The sequence below is a fragment of the Nycticebus coucang genome, chromosome 6 (genome assembly GCF_027406575.1).
Source record: "Nycticebus coucang isolate mNycCou1 chromosome 6, mNycCou1.pri, whole genome shotgun sequence".
Lineage (NCBI taxonomy): Eukaryota > Metazoa > Chordata > Mammalia > Primates > Lorisidae > Nycticebus > Nycticebus coucang.
Window position 1 is genome coordinate 54131463 of NC_069785.1, and position 13316 is coordinate 54144778.

At 44.3% G+C, this 13316-nt stretch overlaps 2 protein-coding genes across 2 annotated transcripts in view; both read right to left on the bottom strand.

Moving 5' to 3' along the window:
* Positions 1-331, bottom strand: part of GNB5 (G protein subunit beta 5) — a 42962-nt gene extending 42631 nt beyond the window's left edge. The window contains exon 1 of the mRNA XM_053594073.1: positions 115-331. Coding sequence (XP_053450048.1) covers positions 115-226 — 112 coding nt within the window. The 5' untranslated portion in view covers positions 227-331. The remainder of the gene's footprint in view (positions 1-114) is intronic.
* A 10657-nt stretch (positions 332-10988) lies between these two features.
* Positions 10989-13316, bottom strand: part of MYO5C (myosin VC) — a 119461-nt gene continuing 117133 nt past the window's right edge. The window contains exon 41 of the mRNA XM_053595124.1: positions 10989-11576. Within this exon, the coding sequence (XP_053451099.1) occupies positions 11424-11576 (153 nt within the window). The 3' untranslated portion in view covers positions 10989-11423. The remainder of the gene's footprint in view (positions 11577-13316) is intronic.

Here is a 13316-nt window from a genome sequence, read left to right on the forward strand (position 1 = left end):
GGCGGATGGGGTCCTGCGGGCGCCCGACCCTGCGAGGGCCGCCCCGGCTCGGGGCCGCCCCCCGCGCCCCGCCGCCTCCCCGCGCCCCCCGCGCCCCCGCCCGGCCGCACTCACGCTCCACGTCGTGCAGCTTGGCCCGCTCCTCCTCCAGCTTGCCCTTGAGGCTCTCGGCCTCGCTCTTGAGCGACGCCAGCGTCTCGTTCTCGTGCAGCCCGTCCGTAGCCATCTTCGCGCGGGGACGCGGCGGCAGGGGAGCGGGGAGCGGGATGCGCTGAGCCGCGGCGGGCGCCGCTCCGGCCGCATCCCCCCCAGCGCCGCCCCGGCCCCGCCCTCCGGCGGTGACGCCAGCAGCTGCGGGCCGGGCCGCGACCGCCGACCCGACCTCCGCCCGCCGCGCGGGGGCGCAGGGCCCTGGGCGGTGCCCCAGGCAGCGCCGAGCTGAGCACCATCCCGGAGAAGCAGGGAGCGTCGTGCCCTTTTACCGGTGGGAAAACTGAGGCCCAACTCTAGTTAGATCAGACTGCATGGGGCAAATCCCGGCTCTGCCATGGGCGGGGGGGGGGGGTTTACCGACTTCTGCGTGTTTCCAGCCCCTCAGCTGTCAGTGGGGATAGTCCAGCTTTCAGAGCAAGTGAGGCGTGGCACACAGTACCGCTCACTGTTATCACCGGGCTGTCTGGTGCACTGGAGCAATTCGCATGACATCGTGGGGGACGCTTATCACAGTGCCCAGCTTAGGAGGCCCAGGCAAGGTATCACCTCCTTGGACCATCTTGGGACGTGTGTGCATATGGCTCAGGGTCTGCCTGTCTATGAAGGGGCGAGTGGCGCTTCACACAGGTGTGTGCCCTCCTGTGTGAAATAAACCCCAGACATCCTCTAAGCTGGACAGTCAGCTGTCTAGAGATGAGGCCATGTAACTTTTACTGGTTGGGTAAAGTTTGAAAAGTGGTTTCCTGTACTTAGATGTTAACTCCTTTTTATCTTTTCTTTGTTTGTTTGTTGAGATAGAGTCTCACTCTGTTGCCCAGGCTAGAATGCCATGGCATCATAGCTCACATCAACCTCAAACTCTGGGACTCAAGTGATCCTCTTGCCTCAGCCTCTCAAGTAGGGAGGACTACAGGCACCTGCCACAACGCCTGACTAATCTTTTCTTCCTTTCCTTCCTTTTTTTTTTTTTTGGCTTAGATAGGGTCTGGCTCTTGCTCAGCCTGGTCTCAAACTCCTAAACTCAAGCGATCCACCCACCTCAGCCTCCCAGAATATTAACTCCTTTTTAGAAGGGGGGAAGCTGGAGATAAGAAAAGTTGAGTGGTTGAGTAACCACTGATAACAGTGGTTGAGTTAGAAGGTTGCCTCTATTCATGAAAAGGAGGTGCTGTGTCTACATAATCCCAAACACCTGGATGAAAAGTCACAGCCACTCATTGTGTGTCTCCTCTGCTAATAGGTGCTGTCTGAATATTTGGGAGGCCCCAAGTGCTTGTGGGGATAACCAGTGATAATCCCCTAGGAAGTAACTCCAGGCAGGGCCTCTGAGCTGGGAAGACCTATGATGCTACTGAAGACCCCCAAATCTGGAATTCTTGGCTTATTCTGTCCACAGAGGAAGTTGTTTAAAAAGCAGAAGGGTTGCCAGCTACTCAGCAGCCTGAGGCAAGAGAGTGCCTCAAACCCAGGAGTTGGGGTTGTTGTAAGCTATGATGCCATGGTGCTCTACTCAGGGTGACAGAGTGAGACTCTGTCCCCACCCCCCAAAAAAGCAGAAGGGTTAGATTAATAAATAATAGGAGGGTAACCCCCCTTCAGCAAGCAGGCTTGTTTTAAGATCTGAATGTCTTCAGTCTTAAAATTTGTAGAGCAAAGTTAAGAACAAAATATACTGCAGGTAGAAGCCCATTACACCAAGCCTGAAGAGACATCAGAATTACTACTCTGCACCAAAGCCTTTTTTTGCCATCCTAAGCTGTGTATTAATACCTGCCATTTGTTTCGTGGGAACAATTTTTATTTGTTTGTTTGTTTTGAAACAGATTCTCATTCTGTCACCCTGGGCAGAGTGCCGTAGGGTCATAGCTCACAGCAACCTCAAACTCTTGGGCTCAAGCTATCCTCTTGTTTCAGCCTCCCCAGGAGCTGGGACTACAAGCACCCACCAAGCTATTTTTAGAGATAGGGTCTCACTCTTGCTCAGGCTGGTCTCAAACTCCTGAGCTCAAGGGATCCACCCACTTCGGCCCTGGCTGCCACAATGCCAGGCTAGTTTTTCTATTTTTGGTAGAGACAGGGGTCTCACTTTTACTTAGGTTGGTCTTGAACTCCTGAGCTCAAGGGATCCTCCTGCCTTGGCCTCCCAAAGCGCTAGGATTATAGGCACCCCATCCAGCTCAAGAGGAATCATTTTTTTAAATGTAATTAATGTGAGGGGTTACAATGGAATCAAGAGGATAAGAAGCCTTTTCTTTCTCAGTTGGATAAAATGTAAAGCCATCTTCTCTTTGATATACATACATATTTAAGTATGTTGATAACGTGGGGATTTCCTATTGGGCTTTTCTGGAGGCATGCTTTACCACTTTTCACCATGTGGGAGCTCCACTTAGCCACACCATTGAGCATAGCTCTGCAAATACCCTGAAATAGGACCAAAATTCCTAAGGCTTCAGGGATGTTATGGGCATTTTTGCTGCAAGATCTAAAGCTTATGCATAGCCACCTCTGGTGAAAATTTAATTTTGTGTACTTTGAAAAATGCCAGGATTTGTATTTAATTCCTAGCCTTCACTGAAGGCTTAGGCCCAGCGAGCATGTTTTGAGCTTAATTTTGCTCACTATAGGCCCTGCATGGTTCAGTCTTTAATGAAGCTCTCCTTATATACAGGTGCAACAGGGAAAATGCTCCCAGATTGTTTTTTGCCAGACTCTTTTTTAGCCTGGTTGCCTGCCAGGCAGACTGGCAGAAGACAAGAAGAAAAAAGCCTTAGCCTTAAGAAATAATAACACCTAAGACGTTCATCGAGTGCTTCTGGGTATTGTTTTTAAACACTTTATCAAATAAACTCTTGATCCTCACAAAACCCTGTGATTCAGATGCTCTTTGTATTCCTATCTTCTAGGTGGGAAAACAGGCTTGAGGAGAGAGGTGAGAGTCTCCTTGGTACACCACTAACTAGGAACATAAATAGGATTTGAACCCAGGCAGTCACACACTCCAGTCCACACCCAGATCCCCTGTGAAGCCCCCATGTGCTGAAAATTTTGTATTGTGTAAACTGATTCCATGGTAACTCATCTGCCAGAGGACTCTTATTAAATACCGTCTTAAGATTGGCACCAAAAATTTAAAAAGAAAAATGTGGCACTTACAATTTCTGCACATATTGAGCAGTAGTTGAGTTGTTGAGATTTCTTGAAAACTGGTCTCAGAGCTCTTTGTTTGAAACATTTGTCACACGAGCCAAATACATTAACTAGAAAGGTCTGATCACACATCTTTTACCCAAGATGAAGCTGAAAAAAAGGGAAAAGGGGTGGCGGGGCATGAGAAAAGCCAATGGTTTTAACTTTGTAAAACCTCTTCTTTTATCATGGTAGTTGCTCAGACAGGAGGCATAAAGTGTATGCAGTTAATTTGTGATCTTTGATTTATTACAAGTTGTATCAACACAACTCATTTGTTTAACTAATGAGAAAGCATCAGACAGTAGGCAACGCATTTTACCAATTGTTTTGGCAGTTTGTGGATGAAGTCAGGATTGATCTTGACACCACAATATCAATTCTGTGGGATTTCACAAAGGGAAATATTGCTGTAATGGATGCTATAATTTCAAACTTTTAAAAACATTTTTCCCTTTGGGGTGGACTTTTGGAGCAAAGACAAGAGTCAGCAAATGGTGGAGCCTGACCCCAGCCAAAGCCATGAGGCTGTGTAAGTGTGGTGTTGGTTCCCTGCAAGGCAGCCACCATTCATTAAACATTTGACAGCCTAAGACCCAAAGTCCTGCCTGTTCATGCAGAAGTCAACAGGCAGGCCCAGGTCACTGACAGGAGGCATTCCTGAAAATGCAAAATTATCTGATGGTTAGAGGTACAGGGTCGCTGTCCAGTTCTGTCTCTACTGAGGCCAGTTACTTGACCTCTCTGAAGGTTTGTTTTGCTAATCTAAACAGAGACCTTAAAATCTACCCTCCTGGAGTTGTCAGGGGAATCATTAGAGACAGTACATAAAGCACTTAGCTCAAAGTTGGAAGTACATGAATGTGTGCCACCAAGGTCATGCTGCCCTGCTTGGCAGCAATAGTAGTGGCTGCTGTCTGGGGAAGGAGGGGTGGCAGGAGATAGCGAGGAAAGAGCATGAGGAGCCCATGGCAACAGCTCAGGCGAGACACTGGGAAGAAAGCGCTGCAACGAGATGGACTTGGACCATGGGTAGGAGGGATAGGGGAAGGAGCTAGACTTGGCACAATGTGGGGATGAGGACAGGGAGATGGCTAGGATGTGTCTGAGGTTTGGAAGACTCAGGGTTGTGATGCCACTGATGGAGATGGAGGACGGAGACATCAAGGGGGAAAGAAGCAGCCAGCTTAGCCTTGTTAATTTTTTGTTTATTTGTTTGTTTTTAGAGACAGAGTCTTGCTCTGTTCTCTGGAGTGCAGTGGGATGGTCAGGGGTCACTGCAGCCTTGAACTGCTGGGCTTAAGTGATCCTCTTGATTTAGCTTCACAAGTAGATGAGACTATAGACACCACATCTGGCTAATTTTTCTATTTTTTATGTAGATGGGATGTTGTTATATTGTTCAGGCTGGTCTCAAACTCCTGGCCTTGAGCAATCCTCTCTTCTTGGACTCCCAAAGTGCTGAAATTACAGACCTCGGTCACTGTGCCCAGCCAGCCCTGTCAATTTGATAGGTAGTCCAAAGAGTGAGTCACATTAAGCTTCAAAGAAATGACCCCCCTGAGCATAAAGATATTTCAGGGCATTGGACTGAACATTTCAACAAAGCTGAATTTGAGAGGGATGTATTTGTGGGGGAGCTAATGGGGGAATGTCTGTCATGCAGAGGTCACCATGAAGCTGGAGAATGAATCAGGAGCTCGTGAGTGGGCTGAACTGCTAGGGCAGAGGGGTAGCCAGCACAGTTCTTGAGAACTTGAGGCGCACAGGATAGAGGGTAGTCCCTTAGGGACAGTAGCTCACAGGGGAACCAGCTACTGACCCTCAGCAGTGCTCAGTGCTGACCCTCTCACAATCACGCTGAGAGGGAATCCTCTTATAATCTGTGTTACAGCTGAGGACACACAGGGGTGTGAAACAAGTTCAAGGTCAGTGGTGGAGCCTAAGTCTCTGTAAATAGTGTGACTGCAGCTCTTACTGTCAAGCTAGCCTGGTCAGGCTGCTCAGTTTTGTTACAAAAGATGATTTAAAGAATGCAAGAGGGCCTGCCGACCAGAGCCTGACCTATGTGAGGGCTTGGCAATTGTTCCCACTCCCCAACCCTGCAAAGGTGGCCGGTAACAAGGTCAGGCTGAGGATTCTAAGGATTAGCATTAGTGAGCCACGGGTTTTTAAGCAAGGGAACAACATCATTCGAGTGGATTATTCCAGCATTTGTGCTTCCAGAAATAGGTCAGAGAGAGAAGGGACAGCAGGAAGATGAACTAGGTTAAGAAAAGAGGAAATATGCTCTGGACAGAGTTGCAGCTCAGGAATGGAAGGCGGGAGGAACCCAAGGGACCCAGAGGAAGAGGAACAGAAGGATGGCTGGGAGTTCTGGGAGATAGAAAGACAGAAAAAAAGAAAAACATTGCCAAAATAAACAGGCATTTCCTTTGCCAGTGTTTCAAATCTAGGTACAGTTTTTATTCTCAGACCGAATTTCTTTTTTTTTAAATTATAAAAGCTGCTAATAATTATAATAATTGGAAACAGAAAGACTTGAAGAAGGAAAAGTAATCACCTATATGCCCCACACCAACAAATGACTGACTCGTTGCCATCTTTTTGTTTTCTTCTAGTATCTTCATAAGTATATATGTACAATTTTACAAAATTGTAATTATATGCCATCTATGATTTTGGACTTTAGTTTTTTGTTTAATAGCATTTTCATCTTCACATGTCATTGTGTATTCTTGGAAAACACCCCTTTTTTTAATGGAGACAATTTTTAAGTTGTATCAGCCTTAAATCATAACACATAGCAAGCATTTTAGACCTGGTTGGTTAAACATGGGTAAACTACAAACTAAATTTATTTTTAAACTAGAAATGTTATACATGTTCATTATAGAAAGTTTAGAAAAATCAAAAAGTTATAAAGAAGATAATCACTTATAATCCCACCACCCACAGAGATTCCTTTGCACATTTTGCTCTATGCAGTAAGATTTAAGATCACTGGAGTCATATTGTTTATGTATATTGCTTATATTTCTATAAGCAATATAGTATTATATCCTAAGTATTTAGTATTTATATCCTAAGCTAACTTTTAGTACATTCTATTGTACTTATTGTCAATACTTTTGATGAGGAGGATATTTTTCACAAAACAAATGCTACTATGAGCATTTTGACAACAAAGACAAAAATGTCCCTATTTTAACAAGTTTTGATATGAAGTTACCCTATGGGGGAGTTCACAGAACTTCTTCAAGCTTCCCCTAATAAGCTTATCCAATCCACAAAATTTCTTTGATGTCTGTTTTACCTAAATATATGGCTTTGAAATTACAAAGGAAATGCCTGTTTATTTTGAAAAGAATCAATGTCAAAGGCTTGGCACCTGTACTCAGTTGGTTAGGGCACTGGTCACATACACTGAGGCTGGTGGGTTCGTACCCGGCTGGGCCTACTAAACAACAACGACAGTTGCAACCAAAAAAATAGTCAGGCATTGTGGCAGGCGCCTGTAGTCCCAGCCACTTGGGAGCCTGAGGCAAGAGAATTGCTTAAGCCCAGAGTTTGAGGTTGCTGTGAGCTGTGACGCCACTGCACTCTACAGAGGGCAACATAGTGAGACTCTGTCTCAAAAAAAAAAAAAAGAATCAATGCCAAAGATTATAAAGTCAGAAGTGAAAGTCCCCCATCATAGACCCCTGCGTTCCCACTTCACTTGTTTAGTTTGTTGTTCATTCTTCTAGACTATTCTGGAATAAACACATAGATAACAACTTTGCTAATTATGCCAATAGCTGATGAAATACTTATGAAAATTGCTTTTTTCATCTGATTTTAATACCCATAGATCTTCCTTTTTTGGTAATACTTTCAGCATTATTCTGTAATAAGGAGTATCATAATTTATTAAACCAATATCCTGTGGTTGAATAGTTAGGGTATATCCAGTCTTTACTTTTAAAATAATGCTTCATTAACTCAATTAAAAATGAGCAAAAGAACCCTTACACATTTCTAGTGGGAATTTTTTTTTTCTGGTTGGAATGTAAGATGGGGTACCATTTTCCAATAGTGCTGCTATGGAAAACAGCTTGATAGTTACTCAAAAGTTAAATGTAGAGTAGTCACCCTGTGGGCTAGCAATTCTACTTTTAGGTATATACCTAAGATGATTGAGGATGTAGATTCACGTGAAAACTCATAGAAAAATGTTTGTAGAAGCGTTATTAGCCAAAAAGTGGAAACAGCTCGAGTATCCATGAACTCTGATGAATGGATAAACAAAATGTTGAATATCCTTCAGGAGACTGTTACTTGACAATAAAGAATGAAGGTCTGATACGTGCTGCAAGGTGGACAGACCTTGAAAACACCATACTATGAAAGAAGCCAGACACAAAAGGCCATGTATTATCTGATCCGACTTAGGTGAAATGTCCAGGACAGGCAAATCCATAGAGACAGAAAGCAGATTAGTAGTTGCTAGGGAAGGAGAGAGTGATTGTTAATGGGTATGGGATTTCTTTTGGGGGGTGATGAAAACACTCTGGAATTAGATAGTGGTGATGATTGCATATCCTTGTAAATAAACTAAAAAAAACCCCACTGAAATACACATTTTAAAATGGCAAGTTTTTTTTTTTTTTGTAGAGACAGAGTCTCACTGTACCGCCCTCGGTAGAGTGCCGTGGCGTCACACAGCTCACAGCAACCTCCAACTCCTGGGCTTAAGCGATTCTCTTGCCTCAGCCTCCCAAGTAGCTGGGACTACAGGCGCCCGCCACAACGCCCGGCTATTTTTTTGGTTGCAGTTTGGCCAGGGCCGGGTTTGAACCCGCCACCCTCGGCATATGGGGCTGGTGCCCTACTCACTGAGCCACAGGCGCCGCCCTAAAATGGCAAGTTTTATATTGTATTATATCTCAGCGAAAGTTATTTTAAAAATGGCCAGAAGACTTGAATACTTACTTCACAAATGAGGATATGCACACAGCCAATAAACATATCAAAAGGCACTCAACACTGTTAGTCATCAAAGAAATACACATTCCAACCGCAACAGGATAAGACCACTGGCTCACCAGAACACCTAAAATTAAAAAGACTTACCATACAAAGTGTGGGCGAGGACGTGGAGAACCGGAAATGTCTGTCCCTGCTGGTAGGAGTATAAATTGGCACAACTACTTTGGAAAAGTGCTTGGCAAGACCTACTAAAACTGAACATACATAAATACTCTATGACCTAGCAATTCTGCTCCAGGATATGTACTCTTATTTCCCTAGGGGGAAAAAATCATGAATAAGAATGTCATAGCAACTTTATTCATAATAGTCTTAACTGGAAAAAACCAAATGTCCTCCACATAATAGACTAGATAAATTGTATATGTTCACACAGTAAGAAAGTACAAACTGCTGATACAAGAATGTGGATGTCTCTCACAGAGTTACTGCAACTATACAACGTTCAGTGTCAAAACCCTCTTTCTGTTCCGCGAGCTGCATTGTGAGGCTTAGGTCATCCTAAGACATACCGCCTGGATCCATTTCTAAAACTCATTTATTTTAAAGATGCCTCATCTTTTTTGCTGATGGCAATATTATTTTAAAAACAAAACATCTTTTTATTATTTCCAAATAAATTCACAAGATTAGAATATATGATATTTAAAATCAGAATTAAGAAAACCCACTCCTGTGCTCTCACTGCACAGGAAGACTCCCGTTAACGCCTTGACATGTACCCATCTGGACACTTTTCTGAGCATTTCAGAAAACCAGAGGGTTTGTATTGAATGTTAACATGCAAGCACCTACCTTCTGCAGAGTCAGCAGTACTGACCGGGAACTGACAAACCCTTGAGGAGAAGAAGCTAGAGCTGAGGCACCAAGGTGTGAAATCACCTTGCACAGATAATCTCCTTATCTGGCCAGCCCAGCTCAGCTTGCTGCCTTCCTCCCACCTGCAGTTCCGTGCTCCCCACTGGGGCACGTGCTGCCGTAGGCATCTCACCCCCTTACCCCTTGAACCATCTACCCATCCACGCTGCCAGGCACCCTCCTAACCCCTGTGGGGGCTGACTTTGGCAGTTTGACCTCTGTGTCACGCCCACTTGCTGAACGGGCCTGACATTCACCTGTGACTGCATGTCATCAGCAGCGCTCTATTTTGGCTGCCCTTCCCACCTTCAGCTTTGTAGAACTCATCAAAACTGTGGGGTGGGTGCCTCCGTCTCCCTGCTTTCCACATATATATTCCTCGGCTTCTGTGGGTCTCTTTGTCCCCAAACAAGATAACTTTTTTCATGATTGACACTTCCCCTCTTCCCCCGTGACAACACACACCCTCCGATCTCTGTCCCCTCCAACAGAACTTAGCTCGTTGGGAGCGCTCCCAGCTCATGGGTAGCAGGATGAAGGCCGGAATGCATGGGATGTGGTGTCCGCCCTCTGGCGCTCACAGGCCAACAGAAAGCCCAGGGTAAATGCAGTAAAATAGGCAGGAGCCCTGAGTTGTGGGAGCCAAAAAGGAAGAGTGATGGCTCCTCCTGGGGTGGGGAAGGTCTAGAAGGCCACAGTGAGGATCAGGAATGCAGCCAATTCTGTCAAGCAGCCCCTCACTCTGATATAGTGTGGGAGCCCCTGGACACGTGTTTATTTCCTATCTAAACATTTTTTATGTATTTTTAATGAGGCATTATAAATCTATACAGAGTCTAGCATCTTTTAGCATGACCCTTAAAGAAAGGCATAAAACTTCTGCACTTAACAGACATGTAATCTAGTAATTAATAGAATGCGACCCAATTCGTTTGGTAATTTATTTTATTGGTTAAAGTATTGTAAAGTGTTCAACTTTTCATTTTTTTCATATACAATGTATTGAAACTAAATCATTTATAACACGAAAAGATGTTATATATTAGGAGAGTGATGTTGCTTGATAATCATATATTAGTCCCACTCCTAAGATGTATGTCTGTAGTATGTGTATAGAATCACAGCTATTGCCTGTGACTGTCAGAAGGGGGAGTTGGGTGCAGAAAAGCCTTGGATCCGTAGGTCACAGGCCAGGGATGCTCATTCAATGGTGTTTTATGCTCTAAAAGGAAGGAATGAAAAGGTCTGGGGGGATAAGGAATAGCCAGGTCCCATAAAACTTGGGAAATGTAGATTTCTCCAAAGGAGGAACAGACACAATCCTTGTTATTTCTATGAGAAAATTTAAAAATAAATATATCAGAATTATGATTAGATAGAGAAAATCATTTAGGTTGCCTTTTTAAACTGAAGTCTTTTAAAAAGTTATTGTATAAAAGATATTAAAAATAAAATTTACGGCAAATTATGCTGGCAGATAAAATTTAAGAAAAAGTTCTTTTAGAGGAGAAGATAAATGGCATGGCAATTAAGCCTTAAAGAGGCTTAAAATATACATAAAAGATTTCATATGATTCATTTCAGATTGGATATTCTCTTAAAAGTTAGAGGGATCTAATAGAAACAATTTTTATGCAGGGGCATTTTCAGTGAAAAGAGTTAATGAACCCCACTCCCACAGTGGGCAGGGGACAAGAGGCAGGGCCTGGTAGCCAAATGGGGTTACGTCCTGGAAGACTCAGCCCTGGAACCCACTTGTGGCTTCATAAATGGACCTGGGTTTCTTGTGAACCTGGGAGCCATTATGTCCCCATTTCTCACTCTCTCTTCATGGAGCCCTGTCAGAAGACCTGGAAGGAGATAGAAGCTTTCCAGGTATTCCAATAAAAGCAGCTGAGATTCCAAAGCAAGAAGTGGCCTTTCCAACCACAGCTGGTATGTGTTAATTCTTGCAAAACTATGGCAGCAACTCTGTCCCCATGAATGAGAGATGATGTAGTCCATTTGGGAGAGCTCTATTTTCTTGCTGAAATCACATTCCAAAGCATTCCAGTTGTAATTAATAAACTACATCCGCCATATTTGACCTTCACTTAGCTTTGGAGGGGAAAGTGCATTGACCTTTTTTCCTGCTATAACCTATTGAGAAAGCCTAGTTTGAAGCTGATGGGGATCTGGATCATCTCCAGGGCATGCGGAGAGGGGGTAAAAGGAAACGTGACTTGAAAGAGATATTTGGTGTCCAGCATCAGCTGTGATGAGTCCTCCCGGCTATTGAGGAGAGTCTGAAATTAGAACCAGAGGAAAAATGAACAAGGAAATAGGTATATCCTGCTTTGCTGCCACCTGAAAGTCAAGAATCAGAGAAACACAACAACCATGTCTTCAGTGAACAGCTCCTTCTAAAAGCATGGGAAATGGCACATGAGGGCTGTTTACCAGCAAATTCTGAGGTGAAATGCTCTCTTCAGGGATTCCGGGTCAGCCCTCATGAATACTTACTTTGTTTCAACTCAGAAGTTAATGGATGGACTGACCACAAATCCACGTGTGTTCTAATCTGTTCTCACTGCATAATTCTAAGCTCCAACATGCATAGAGGTGAAGTTTCACATTTTCTCTGAACCCATCTTTCTTCTTTTTTTTCTAAGAAAGAGTCTCAGGCTGTTGCCCCGGGAAGAGTGCCATGGCGTTACAGCTCACAGCAACCTCAAACTCCTGGGCTCAAGTGATCCTTGGGCCTCAGCTTCCCAAGCAGCTGGGACCACAAGCACGTGCCGCAATGCCCAGCTATTTTTTTGTTGCAGATGTCATTGTTGCTGGCCCAGGCCAGGTTCGAACCCACCAGCCTTGGTGTATGTGGCTGGCACCCTACCCACTGAGCTATGGGCGCCGCCCACCATCTTTCTTCTTTATTCAGTGGTTTGGTCATAGGACCTCTTTAAACCCTTAAAAATTATTGAGGATGGTGCCCATAGCTCAGTCAATAGGGCGCCAGCCACATACACTGAAGCTGATGGGGTCGAGCCCGGCCCGGGCCTGCTAAAACAACAATGGCAACTACAATTAAAAAAAAAAATAGATGGGCGTTGTGGCGGGTACTTGTAGTCCCAGCCACTTGGGAGGCTGAGGCAAGAGAATCGCTTAAGCCTAAAAGTTTGAGGTTGCTGTGAGGTGTGATTCCATGGCACTCTACCGAGGGTGACATAGTGAGACTATGTCTCAAAAAAAGAAAAATTATTGAGGATCCCAGAGAGCTTTTGTGTATATGGGTATCAGTATTAATATTCACCAGATTAGTATTAAAATAATAATTAAAAATATTCATTGATCATTAAAATAAACCCAACAGATATTACATATCATTTTACAGAACAAAGAAAATTTAGTCAGAAGTGTTTAGATTTTGTTTTTTGTTTTGTTTCTGAGACAGTATTGCTCCATTGTCCCGGGTAGAGTGCTGTGGCATCACCACAGCTCACTGCAACCTCATATTCCTGGCCTCAAACTATCCTCCCTGCTTCAGTCTCCTGAGTAGTTGAGACTACAGGTGCATACCACTGTACTCAGCCAATTTTTCTATTTTTTGTAGAGATGGAGTCTTGCTCTTGTTTGGGCTGGTTCTCAAACTCTTGAGCTAAATCAAGCAATCCTTTCACCTCTGCCTCCTAGAGTTCTAGGATTATAGGCATGAGTGACCATGCCCAGCAGAGAAGTAGTATTAAATATATTTTTAAATCTCTTTAATGTCTGACTTAATGTAAGACTTACATATGATATACCTGCTTCTGCATTCAGTCTGTTGTGGTAAGTCATTTTGGTCGAAGAAAATGAAGAAAATCCTGTCTCACTTAGGTATGTATTTAGAAAAAGGAAAATTTGTGTGCCGCCTGTGGCTCAGTGAGTAGGGCAATGGCCCCACATACCAAGGGTGGTGGGTTCAAACCCAGCCCTGGCCAAACTGCAACCAAAAAAATAGCCAGGCACCTGTGGTCCCAGCTACTCAGGAGGCTGAGGCAAGAGAA